General features: G+C 45.0%; 1 protein-coding gene across 6 annotated transcripts in view; it reads left to right on the plus strand.

Moving 5' to 3' along the window:
* The window catches only part of LOC311526828 (fibronectin type-III domain-containing protein 3A-like), a gene marked incomplete at its 5' end in the record, with an annotated part of 84,493 nt that overhangs the window by 39,310 nt on the left and 31,226 nt on the right, over positions 1-13,957 (plus strand). For all 6 annotated transcript variants that reach the window (XM_084640281.1, XM_084640280.1, XM_084640277.1 and 3 more), the window contains 2 exons: positions 8,701-8,929; positions 11,714-11,998. In XM_084640281.1, coding sequence (XP_084496407.1) covers positions 8,701-8,929; positions 11,714-11,998 — 514 coding nt within the window. The remainder of the gene's footprint in view (positions 1-8,700; positions 8,930-11,713; positions 11,999-13,957) is intronic.

The raw sequence follows: 13,957 nt of genomic DNA on the forward strand, positions 1-13,957 counted from the left end.
CTCACTCACCTGGTCAGAAGCGGCACTGGAAGCCAGAAAAGGCTGGCCCACCTCAGCAGTCACCACCCTTTCCGGATCCAGAACTTCGTCCCACAGCAGAGTGCCTGGGGACACAGGTGACGGCCTCGACACTGTTGACTCCGGCACCGAGGATGGAGCTGTTGAGTCCGGTGTGTCTGGACTCCCCAACTCACAGCGTGGTTGAGGTCCAGTTGCCATCTACACCAGATACCTTTGCGGCGGCAAGGGATCTGATTGCCTTGACTGTATCAGCATCCCCTCAACAGACCAAGGCACTGCCAGCTGTCCGCGTGGCACCATCTAGGGGCAAGCTGACTCTTATTCACCCGCTGGCACTGTCGGTTGAGCCTTAGCACCATTCCCAGTCCCGGCACCGCTCTCCATCGTGGCGGCAGTCGTACTCGCGGCACCACTCTGGCACTGGTCTTGACACTGCTCCGGTCGCCATCCAGGAGTAGACGCCGGTCATCATCGTTGAGACCCAGGTCCAGATCCAGGCGCCGGTCCAGGTCCCGGCACCGATCTAGGTCCAGACACCACTCCCCAGCATCATGGCACCGTTCTTCTCCATCTTGGCACCAATCTCTAGCTTTGCAGTACTGATCAACTTTGTCTCATCGACATGATTCAGCGCAGACCCACTCAGCACCACCATGGCCATCGCTTTCCGCCTCTCACTCATCAAGGTCTGAGGCAGGGTCTCAGACCGCCACCACTCGGATCACGGCCGCCTGGGCTCGGAGCGGATCAGTGGCAAGCGCAAGAAGAGGGGCTTGCTCAAGGGTCCACCCAGTGGCCCTTTTGGACACCCTGGGTGTACCACCAGGCCCAGGGTGTTCCCTCTGGGGCTTCTCACTCGGCCCTGTCCGAGTCGCAAGTGCCTGAGGCTTCTTCCAGCCGTCCTGCTCCCAGAGGCATGGAGACGGTGGCGTTGTCCTTCCAGGCGCCAGCTCCTCTTCCTTCAACTCCAGTTCCTGGCCCGAACACTGAGGTTGCAGGACCGGAGCAGTGGGACAGAGCTCAGCAAGAGGCCCTGGATGATCCTCTCCCTCCCGTGGCGGCATCCTCATCTTCGCCCGATGAGACTGTGGCGGGGACTGCTGTATCGGGTCCCACCCCCGATAGACCTCTGCGCCCACCAGGAACTCTTGCGCAGGGTGGCGCAGAACATGAACCTGCAAGCAGAGGAGGTGCTAAGGGGGAGGAGCGGAAGTGTTTCGTTCACTCCAAAGGGTATGATTCTCTCTACACTTGCCCACAGCCCTGTTCACTGGTGGTGGCCTCAGTGAATGAGAAGGAGCATCATAGTCAGCAAGCCCCAACACCTAAATTGAAAGAGGCCAAGCGCCTCGATTTATTTGGGCGCAAAGTCTACTCCTCAGGGGGGCTCCAGCTCTGGATTGCAAACCAGCAGGCTCTCCTGAGCCGATACAATTTTAACTCTTGGAACTCCATGATGAAGTTCAAGGAACTGGTTCCTCCAGAGTCCAGAGAAGAGTTTGGGGCTCTGGTAGAGGAGGGCAAAATGGTTGCGCGAACCACTTTGCAGGCCACATTGGACACCGTGGACTCTGCTGCTCAGACCTTCTCTTCAGGGATAGCAATGAGGCGCATTTCTTGGCTGCAAGCTTCTGTCTTTCCACCAGAGCTTCAGCAAACTTTGCAGGATTTTCCCTTTGATGGAGGGGGCCTGTTCTCAGACAAGACACTCGGGGCTTCAAAGACTTTAGGGCCATTATGCGTTCGCTGGGGATGCACACACCATCTACCCTGCGGAAACCATTTAAACTGCAGCCTCAACGCTCCTACCCTCCTCCTCAGCCAAGGCAGGACTTCTATAGGAGACGGGTGCGGTGGCAGGAGAAAACCCTCCAACCACCAATCCAGCCAGGCCCAAGGTCCTTCCAAGCCCTCGGCGAGTCCCAAACAAAACTTCTGAAGGGACGCCCGAGGATGGTGTACCGGACCTCACTCAGAATCCTACCCCATTCTTGAATTGTTTATCCCATTTCCACCGTGCCTGGTCCCTCATAACCATGGACCGTTGGGTTCTTTGCACGATGGAAAGGAGATACTCTCTCTCCAATTTTCGTTCTCCCCACCCTCCCTCCCCGTCCCTCTTCAGGGACCCCTCTCATGAGCAACTCCTTATCCAGGAGGTGCAGTCGCTCCCTGCCATGGGGGCGATGGAGGAGTTTCCAAGGGAGCTAAGGAGTGGGGGTTCTACTCCTGTTACTTCCTAATCCCCAAGGCAAAGGGCGGGCTTCGGCCTATCCTGGACTTGTACGGACTCCAACAAATTCATGGTAAAGTTGAAGGTCTGCTTGGGCACCATTATATCTTCCCTGGAGACTGGTATGCCGCCCCAACATGAAGGACACGTATTTCCACATCGCGATTCATCCAGCTCACAGACGCTTCTTCCATTTTGTTGTCAACCATGAACATTATCAGTTCACTGTCCTTCCCTTCGGCCTCTCCAAGGCCCCCCGGGTGTTCACTAAATGTATGGCAGTAGTGGCAGCCTTCCTTCATCGATAAGGGATACAGGTATACCTGTATCTCAATGACTGGCTCATCCGAGGGCGCACCAAAGAGCAGGTGCAGGCTCACCTTCAATTCGTCACAGACACATTTAAACGGTTAGGCCTCCTGTTCGATGTGGTGAAGTCAATGCTAGAGCCGACCCAGAGGATAGAATTTATCGGGGCGGTCCTAGATTCCATGCAGGCTTGATCCCTCCTTCCGGATGCTTGCTTCCAAGCCTTGTCAGGCCTCATCAGGAGCCTTCAAAGCTTCCCAACCTCGACGGCAAGAATGTGCTTGAGTCTTCTAGGACTCATGGCTTCCTGCACATACATGACCAGACATGCCAGACTACGGCTCCGCCCTCTTCAAGCCTGGATGGCATCAGTCTACCTACTGCCCAGGTTGAGTCAGCCTGAATAGGGTGGTCACTGTTCCAGAGGGGGTCCTGGCCTCCCTCCAGTGGTGGCTAGACCCAAGGGCAGTATATGGAGGAGTCCCCTTCCACACCCCTCAGCCTTCCTTGTCCCTTGTCACGATGCGTCAGCCCCTGGATGGGGCACCCACCTCAGGGACATCCAGATGCAAGGTCTATGGGCCCCATCCAATCTCTCTCTCCATATCAACGTTCGGGAGCTGATGGTGGCGCATCTTGCGTGCCAAGCCCTCCAGGAGCGGTTGCATGGTTGTTGCGTGGCAGTCCTCACAGACAACACCACGGCCATGTTCTATATCAACAAGCAAGGGGGGCGCTTGTTCCTCTCCCCCCCCCCCCCCCCGTGAAGAGGCCATTTGACTGTGGGAATTCTGCATAGCCCACTCTATTCAGCTGGTGGCATAGTTTTCCCAGGGGTCCAGAATACGTTGGCAGACCACCTCAGCAGGTCCTTCCAATCCCATGAGTGGTCGCTCCGTCCCGATATCATCCAGTCAGTCTTCCGAAAGTGGGGGTTTCCCCAGGTCGACCTGTTTGCCTCGTGTAGCAACCGGAAATGCCCGGCATTTTGCTCCCTCCAGGGCCACTCCCCAGACTTTCTCAGACACCTTCCTACTCTTGTGGATGAGCAGGTTGTTTTACGCCTTCCCGCCATTTCCCCTTGTACACAGGGTCCTGCTCAAGGTGCGCAGGGACAGATCAAGACTGATTCTGGTTGCCCCGGCATGGCCCAGATAGCATTGGTACACCACGCTGTTGGAGATCTTGGTGGATGCCCCAGTTCCACTGCCTCTCTTTCCGGATCTAATCACTCAGGATCATGGCAGCCTCTGTCACCCCGACCTATGACCCCTCAACCTCACGGCATGGATGCTTCATGGCTGAGCCACTCCGAGCTACTCTGTTCTCATTTGGTACAGCAGGTTTTGTTGGGTAGCAGGAAACCTTCTACTCAGGCCACATATATGGCTAAATGGAAGCAATTCTGATGCTGGTGCACTCACCGCAGCACACCCTCCCCACTCAGGCGTCCGTGCGTCTCATTTTGGATGATCTCCTGAGCCTGAAACAGCAGGGCCTGGTGATATCATCCATCAGGGTTCACCTGGCGGCCGTTTCGGCTGTCCACCCAGGAGCGAATGGCTGATCTGTCTGTGCCAACCCCCTGGTCAGCAGGTTCCTTAAGGGCCTGGACTGTCTGTACCCACAGGTACGACAGCCAGTCCCCATGTGGGACCTGAACCTGGTCCTCTCCAGGCTTATCGGGGCCCCGTTTGAGCCGTTGGCCACCTGTTCCCTCCTATACCTCTCTTGGAAAATGGCTTTCCTCGTCGCTATCGTGTCAGCAAGGCATGTATCCAAGCTCAAAGCTCTTACCTCGGAACCACCATATACGATCTTCCATAAGGACGAGGTGCAGCTATGACCTCACCCGGCCTTTCTTCCCAAGGTGGTATCGACCTTTCATATCAACCAGGACGTTTTCCTCCTGGCTTTTACCCAAAACCTCACGCTACTCGTCAGGAACAACGGCTACACTCCCTAGATGTTCGTAGGGCCCTGGCCTTCTACATTGAGCATACAAAGCTGTTCAGGAAAATGACGCAGCTCTTTGTCGCGGTGGTGGAATGGATGAAGGGCCTCCTGGTCTCATTCCAGCAGATCTCCTCTTTGGATCACTTCCTGTATCCATGCTTGCTATGATCTGGCCGGTGTTCCAACCCCACCGCTCACTCTACAAGGGCCCAATCCAGGAGATCTGCAGAGCCGCTACTTGGTCTTCAGTACAAACTTTTACCTCTCACTATACCATAGTCCGACAAGCCAGACACTATGAGGCATTTGGTAGAGTGGTCCTATAATCCACAGTACTTCACTCCGACCCCACCGCCTAGGTAAGGCTTGAGAGTCACGTAGTTGGAATCGATATGAGCAAGCACTCAAAGAAGAAAAGATGGTTACTCACCTTTGTAACTGTTGTTCTTTGAGATGTGTTGCTCATATCCATTCCAAACCTGCCCTCTTTCCCCTCTGTCAGAGTAGCCGGCAAAAAGGAACTAAGGGGGCGCTGGGTTGGCTTAAGTATATATCTAGTGTCATGAAGGCGCCACTCTAGGGGGCTCCACAGCTGACCCAAGGGGTGTTGCTAGAGTAAAAATCCTCAGACGGCCGCACACCTAATTGGAATGGATATGAGCAACACATCTTGAAGAACAACAGTTACAAAGGTGAGTAACCGTCTTTTTTTCAGCTACCCAGGGATGCATGAAAGAGTTTTTCTGAGCAAGCCTTGAGAACCCATCAACCTGCATGCTCAGGTCCCCCTTCCCATTGTGTCTGTGCACACACCTGCCTAATGCCTCTTTAGTTTGTTTGCTTTTGCTTTTACAGCAGAAGACCCTCTTGCAAGACTTGGAGGGGAAATGTATTTTTAGCTCCCCCAGATCACTTCGTAAGTGATGTTGGTGCATGGGACTAACCGTGCATATTACTACATAAAGCACTGGCAAATACACAGCGTGAATAAACTGGAAAAAAAGATTTACTTGTTTTCAATTATAGTTATCTTGGAACAATAGTAAAGAAAAAATTATCAGATGTAAAGGGGATTCTGTTTGCTGTGACCCAAAACTTTACTGATGGTGATTTAAAAAAAAAAATCTGGTGAATGTTCATTATTCTAAATCTTTCGGAACTAAAACTCCTTGTTTAGTCTCATGAAATTAGTATATTTGGACCAAAAAGTAATATCTGAGATAAACAGCTCCTAGGCTATAGAGAACTTATGCCTTGACCCTAGTGGAGTGGGAATATTGTGGAAATGGTATTTAAATACTGTCCAGCTCAACTGATTTGGGTGACCACCGTGGAAGGCCTAAATAATGGTAGAAACCAAGTTTTTGAAACAAAATTTGGGGTTTCTAATCTTTTTCTCAGCCCAGTAAAGATGAGGACTCACCTTGCAGTTCTGAAAGATGTACAAAAGTAAACAAATGGTGGTAATGTTGGTCTCTACATTAGTAGAATGGAATAATGGGCCTTGACTTGTACCAATGCCAAACTATAAAATTGTAGCTGAAACCCTTATTGTATTCATTAATCTCCTTTGTCAAACTGAGTGTTTTCCTAATTAAGTTCAATAGATCCATGAAACTTTGCCATTACTTTTAGATTTATCTACCTTTAGTGAATATACTTCGTTCATTTGATGTAGAAAACTTATTTTTAGAGAGAAATTCACTCATATTTTAAAACAAACATTCAATACACAAATGACAAGTGTTTTCATTATGTTCCTTTAAATTGAAGAAGGTAATCTATATTTTTTTCCAAAAAATCCTAATAGTCAAATGGCAGTATAATTACAACTGGTTTAGAGGTCACATCACAGCAGATTTTTGTCGTAATAATCCATGAGTTGACACATTCTCGTTCTCTTGAAAAAATACTTTTCTTTTACTTGGTCAGTTTGCTTTATCTTTTATTGAGGAGCCTTTCAAAATATTTTTGGTATAAGTAACAAACCTACAGCCACAATTTCTGCTTTGCAAACTATGAAATGCTGTGATGACTTCTAATAGCCAGCTCTTCTAGTAGAGGATCTTGATAGAACTAGCAGGATAAAACGTACTGTCCTCTTCTGTGAAACTGCTTTAACTGTGAACTGTAAAACTTTTTATACAGTAATATTGCTGATGTGTTTAATTCCTTCTCATGCATTAGGTGTTAACAGGAGCAACTTAATTTAATTTTGTACAGGGCTTAGAATTTGAGAGAGGTTTACAGACTAGTACGTTGATTTCTGTAGGTTAATATTTAATGTGCAAATGTCTACAAGTACATGAGTGTTATTTATTTTTAGTAATGTGGTTTAGTTGGAAATTATTGGTGGTTTAAAAGCAGTGTTAATTTTGTATGATTTACTTTGAGGACTGTATATAAGAAGCAAATCAGTTAATGTCTCAATTTTGTCTTTGCCAGTGTAAGTCTAGTGTGGGCTTTTCTCCTTGAGTCCATTGATAATTAATATGCTATCATTATTTTATAGCACCAATGTTTTGTAACCTACACTTTTGATGTAACACTATGATTGGAGGTGGCAGTCAGAGGGGATCCGGTTACAGACAAATCTAATTTTAAACCAATTTAAGTCCTCTGCTTATTCTGCTGAATTCTGGTTACTTCTCAAGTACCTGTTTTGCCTCTTTCATCAGAACATATATTCTGTCATCTAGTGTCTCTTCTGTTATATCACTCAGCAGCTAGTGAAGCTCTTCGAGAGGGGGTGGGGAAGAGGGAAAAGGAAGGTAGTTGGTTGTTCTTTGACTTGAATGGGGTTTCAGGAGATCCACCTCATTATCTCTTTAACTTCTGACTAGATGCAGTCTTAATCTAGAATCAGTGATATCTTGTTTTTGATGGTGGGAAAACAACTTTACTACCAACACAATTCATGTGACAATAATAATTTCAGAGGCCTTTGGACCAACCAGAAGAGTGGATACTGAAAAGTTTAGTCCCTTGGATAACATTTCCATGGAGCCTAAGAGATATTGGATTCATTTACTTCCAGATACCACAAGAAGGCTATAGGTGTTCTGCATCCATTATCAGCTAGGATCTTTCCCTGTGGATAAATCCCAAATTTTAGCCTATGCTTGCCTCTGACAGATGGCCTGAAGATCCAGCAGGATAGGGCATTGCTTATTGTTTCACAGTTGGTCCTAATTGTCTGATGTAGTTCTTTGAGTCCTTCTTTATGTTCCTGCTTATATATGTGCTCACCTAAAACCTTTGTTTCATCCTAAATTCTTGCCTAAATTTAGCATTTAAAGGTGTGTTAACTAACACATGCACATTTTAAGTCTGGCATAGGCAAGGTAGTATATATATTTCAGCATGTGCTAAGACCATCAAATTAGAGCCTAAAGGGAGCCAAGATTTCAATTCAATCAGATTAGGATATGTTAAAGTATATGATGCATTGTCTACACCATTAGTTAGTTTTATATTAGCTAAAGTGCTGTCACATCTCTTTATCCCTAATCTATACAAGACCTAAGGCAGGTCATATGTCACTTTTGACATCTATTTCCCCATGTTAAGTATCCTCACACCTTCTTGTCAACTATCTAAATGGGCCATCTTGATTATCACTACAAAAGTTTGGTTTTTTTCTCCTACTGATAATAGTTCATCTTAATTAGCCTCTTACAGTTTGTATGGCAACTTCCACCTTCTGTGTGTGTATGTGTGTATCTTACTATATGTTCCATTCTAAGCATCTGATAAAGTGGGCTGTAGCCCACGAAAGCTTATACTCTGATAAATTTGTTAGTCTCTATAAGGTGCCACAAGTACTCCTGTTCTTTTTGTTGAAAGAGGTAGGGGTGGCATTTATGGTCAGTTCAAGTTTACTTGTAATATGGTACAAGGAATATGTACAGGAATATGTTATGGATATTTTCTGAGTTAGTTACATTTCTGCCAGTTTTTTTTTTAAATGGGCACGCTCAGAAATTTGGGATTTCTTGCAGAAGAGTTTGAATTTATTGAGGTCCATCACAGTGGGGATTTTTCTCCCAAAGCAATACAGGTCAGTATCTGGTTATGAATATCAATTATTTTAAGATGGAATCTAATCTTAAACATTAAGGAACGTAGATTATACAAAATTATTTTTACTGACTTTTTCTGTATTTTTCATTGCATCACAGATGGTAGAAGAAAATGGAGTTCGTAAGGTGGTGGTATTACCACATTCGTCTGAATTCCATCCTTCCATGCATCCCCCTCCACCACATGTGCCACATTACATGCATCCTCACCCTGCTTTGCTTCCCCACCCACCTCATCCAGTGTACTCTCCAGTTCCAGGGACAGGAGAAATACCACCGCAGTTCATTCACCAGCCTCCTCCACCAGCACATGTTTATCAAGAACAAGGTAAGACTTGCTAATATTGTGCTTTAACTGACAAAGGGGCATAGTCTCCTGGTTAAGGCACCAGGTCTAGAAGTGAAGAAACCTGCATTCTGTTTGCCACTCTCAGACTTACTGTGTGACCTTGGATAAGTCACTTAGAGCTAGAACCAAAAGGGATTTAGGCACCAATGCAATGTACAAAACCCTCACTCAGTTGTCACCTAGCCCTGTAGGTGCCCAAACTCAGAACCTACATTTTCACTGTAGAAGTTCCCTGGTTACCTAACTTTTTGCCTCTGGGCAAGCACACTGCTGCCTCAGGCAGGCATCTGGATGCCTGTCTCACACCGAAGTCCTAGAGCAATCCTTAAACCAGGGAGAGAGAAGTAAGGCCTGGAGACTGATCCAGTAGGGGTGCTCTGACCTAACTCCACACACAATGGCTGGCGATATTTTGAGAGATTATGGGATATTCTAATGTTAAAGCCGTTCCAATTTAATTAAAATCAAATATTAATTGGGCCAGATACAGCAAGAGAATCACTCTATAGTCCAGTGGTTAGGGCAGTGACTTGACAGGTGGGAGATCCCTTCTCATCAGGCAGAAGGGATAATTGAACTGGGGTCTCCCACATCCCAGGTGAGTACCCTAACCCCTTGGGTTATAAGCAGCGGGGCCCTCCCCACCTTGCCATTTTGTGTTAGGCAGGAGCCTAAGCAGTCTGGCTCCAGGACAAGGGTTCCCAGCTGTGGTTTGTAAGGAGAGGTAGGCGTCTCCCTGCAGCCTAGGCTAAGGGTACTGAACTCCATGGGAGGGCAGTACTTAAGAAACATCCCTCTTGGTAAGAATTTCTGAATGACTAGCTTAGGTTACTCTGTCTAGCGTGCTGGCTTTTGTGGATCCCATTCTTAGGTGCCTGTCTCTTCCCCCTTCATAGTATAGGGAACCTAGATGCCTAACTCAGGCTTTGTGGGTGCGGGCCATAGCCTCTTCAAATCTTAGTTTCTCTATTTGTAAGTGGGGGAAATATTTGCCTTAGAGGGATGTTGTATGCCTAAATTCATTAAAGTGTTTAGAAATCCTCAAATGAAAGGTGTTACAGATGTGCAGGCTCATAGAGTAAACTAAATTTATTTTAATTCGGTCTTTCGGGTGGATATAGTAGAAATGTAGAAATTTTACTTACCTTAAAATTTTTCTAATACCTTATATTTTAGATTTAATATCTTTAAATCTTAGTCTTTGCAATGCAGATTCAATAATGATCCCATTTTAGAAATTGCTTCTAACTTTCTGAAAAAGTTTCTGCTGATGTTGATACTCTTCATACTTGGTCTCAACCCAAAGGTGAATTTTTTGGGAAGTTTTAGGAAATTTTCAACTGCTTTTATCTTATGGGGAGATTTTATTCAGGGTTTGTTTTTTCTAACAAAGTCAGGTATGGCTTAAATTTAAAAAAACACAAACCTTGGCGCACACAACTGGTCCTTCAGGTTGAGGGTGGCAGGAGTAGCTATACATATTGAAAGCTATACGTATGTGAACACTCTCAGTTAAAGAGCCTGCTGATGTAACCTTTTGTAACATAGCAGGCCTACATAGTTCTCCTTTTATGAGCAATAATAAAGAGGATATTTAACAAGATGGGGCTATGCAAGAGTACCCACTGTCACTGTGTGGGGAGCTTGATCAATGATAGTAATGGTGGCAACTTCTTGGGGAGAAAAGCTTAGGGAAAATTTTAAAAAAGCACTTAAATCTGATTTTCCAAAATGATTAAGGATCCTAAGTCTCTTCAAGAGGCATAGTTTTGGAGGTGGGGGATATTAGGTGAAGACTAGCAAAAAGGAAAGATTTAACTATTGAGAATATGAAGGACTAAAAACAGAGAAAATAGGAAAAGTTTTAAAAAGAGCTAATGAGAGGATTTAAAAATAGTAAAAGTTACAGTTCAGAACTAACTCACTGGGTATGGATTAAATACAACCAAAAAAAAGGAAATGGGCATAAATTAAAGGCAAGGGCTACATTTAAAACAAATATGAGCAAAATTAGCAATACAGTAGAACCTCAGAGTTATGAACACCAAAGTTACGAACTTGCCAGTCAACCACACACTTCATTTGGAACCAGAAATACAGAATTAGGCAGCAGCAGAGACCCCCAAAAGGCAAATACAGTACATATTGTGTTAAACGTAAACTACCAAAAAAATAAAGGGAAAGCAGCATTTTTCTTCAGCCTAGTAAAGTTTCAAAGCTGTATTAAGTCAGTGTTCAGATATGAACTTTTGACAGAACAACCATAACATTTTGTTCAGAGTTGCGAACATTTCAGAGTTACAAACTACCTCCATTCCTGAGCTGTTCATAACTGAGGTTCTTCTGTAGTATAAAACAAAAATAAACTTGGAGCTGTCTACTTTTACCGCTACCTCTCTCTTATTTAGACACCATTGATCCTAAAATTCTGAGTGTATTGCCTGGACCTATGGGAAGCCCCTGCCAATCAGCAGCATGAAATTCTTAGCCTTTCCACTGGTGCCCACACCCATCTGAGTAACGGTGTGAAAATTGTCAAGACTTTGGTCTTCACTTGAGTGTGGTTTGTCACAGCTATGAGCAGCACCAGATCTGTCCTACAGACTCGGTCAGATAGCATTGCACTTTACACTTACTTTGAATTGGCAAGGTTTTTCAACTCCTGGCTATGTTGCAGTTACTTTTCTAACTTCTGGAGTGTTTCTCAATTGCCAGCTAAGCAAATTCTACTGAATAATAAAACATACAAATGTTGTCTTTTAGAATCTCGTTCCCATGGAAGGACAAATTTTATTCAGCGAGATGAAAGGACTGTCAAAATGCAAGAACATCTGAAGAAAAGACTTAAGGAGAGACAAGCTAGTGGTCATACTAATAATAAACTTAACAGCCCTCCTTCTTCACCGCATAAAGTTCACAATTCTTCCAGTACAAATGTTCAGAATGGATATGGAAATGGAAAGGGACAGCAAGCAGCATGTGGGGTAATAAAGCAAAAACAAATAGGAAAAACAAGAGCAAGCCCACCAGCAGATTCAGAGATGGGAGGTAAGTAATAGCTTGTCACTTTTGTCATGTAGGCTTTTTGATAGAAATACCTAAAGTATCTTACAGGTCTTACTCCTGGGGGCTGGGGGGGAATTTTGTGCCACTGCACATGCACAGAATTCATGTCCCCCGCAGAATTTTTTTTTTACCCAAAGAAAATACATTGTCAGGAAGGCACTGCAATTACACCTTTCACCCACCAGGGGTTGCTGTGGTGCCAAACAGAGGGCCTGGGAGAGGCTGTCTTCCTCACAGTTCCCTGCTCGCAGGGCCAGGTGAGGAGGCATGGGATATGAGAGGACAGAGTAGGGCACACAGGGCTGCTGGGAAGTCAAGGAGTCTGGGGTTCAGAGAGGTTAGTAAGAGGGACATAATGGGGCAGGGGCACAGAGCTAGTGGGGTGAACCAGTGGCTGAATGGGAATGGGGGTGCAGGGACACATGGGAACAGGGGGAAGGAGGGTGGCTGAATGGTAGTGCAGAGTCTGGGAAAAAGTGAGGTGCAGGGACACATGGGAACGGGGGAGGAGAGGTGGCTGAGCAGGGATGGAGGGGAGGAGTGCAGGGACACACGGGGATGGGGCAGATGTGCCTGACTGAATGGGAGAGACTAGAGGTCAGCCAAGGTCTGCATGGGGGTGGCTCCCTAACAATCCCTCCCTCCCTTCCCCTTCTCCTCCTCCTCCCCCCTCCAAAAAACCCTGTTCCATACTTTTCCCACCCCCACCCAACAGAACTCCTAGTTCATACACAGGCTCCTGCCCAACAATTATTCCCTCTCCCTCAGTTTCTCTGTTACCCCTGAATCCCCCTCCACTTCTGAGGGGTGCAAGAAATACATTTCTGTATTGTAGTTTAAATGAATTATTACTCAGAGTTCTGTATCAAAATGTCTAGTAAGAAATCTGTTTGTCAAAAAAAATTAATAATTCCTGAATCTTTTTGTTGGCGTCTGTATCATTACAGACGTACTTGCTGATGGTATTTTGAAATAAATTTATCAAAATAATTGAAACTGGCATGATTATATTGTTGTTTTGACAAATAAAATATGCAGAATCTTTGATTTTTTGGTGCAGAATTCCCCCAGGAGTAAGGTCTCTTGCAGTTAATTAAAAAATAAAATAAAAAGATTTAAATTTCTTTGCCTTTTTTGGGATTTATAGAGAAGGCCTGAAATGTTTTCAATTGTTTTAGTTGGTTTTTTTTTAGCTTAGAGAGATTGGAAATGTCAAGTCTGGTGTTCCCTGGTTTTTTCGCTGGAGTACCTCTTGGGAGAATCTGGAAGCATGTTTATTATAACCTCAAATTACTTAATTGAAGTGGAAGGTGTTGAATCTTGCACAAAGATCCTTTCTCCAAAATTTCAGTTAGTCATTGAAATTCAAGTGGTATTAAACAGTTTATGCACCTCTGAGTAAAAATCTGTTTTGTCAGTTGCTCAACTTTGAGAGAGACTGATGTGATTTTTTGCTAGTTTTCCATACATCATAATTGTCTTCCAGAGCAGACAAGATCTCAATTTCTAATATAAACCAAGAAAATCATTTTTTTTTGCTTGAAAACAAAAATCCTTTCAGGCTTTATACATCAAAGAAACAAACTCGTCAAGTTCAAACTTTTTTCCTAATGTTTTTCTCATCACTTTCGCTATAGCTATCCCTTCAGAGTTTATACATAGGTTTGAAAAAAATTAACCATTTGATTTACATAATTTTTGAAGTGTGTTGTGAGAAATTCACTCTTTATCGCTTGCCATGATTGCTGATTTAGAATGTGCATCTCTTAGCCATGTATTTGGAAAATTCCTGTTACTACTATTTAGGGGTGCTTGCTTCTGCAGGGTATTTGACTGTTTTCAAGCTTCTAATTTGTGGGCTAGTTTCATGATAGGCTGTATTGTTTCTCAGTTATTAATCTTGCTCCTTTGAATAGCAACATAGAACTGCCATACCAGATC

The sequence above is a fragment of the Lepidochelys olivacea genome (genome assembly GCF_965140295.1).
Source record: "Lepidochelys olivacea isolate rLepOli2 genome assembly, chromosome: 9".
Classification (NCBI taxonomy): Eukaryota; Metazoa; Chordata; order Testudines; family Cheloniidae; genus Lepidochelys; species Lepidochelys olivacea.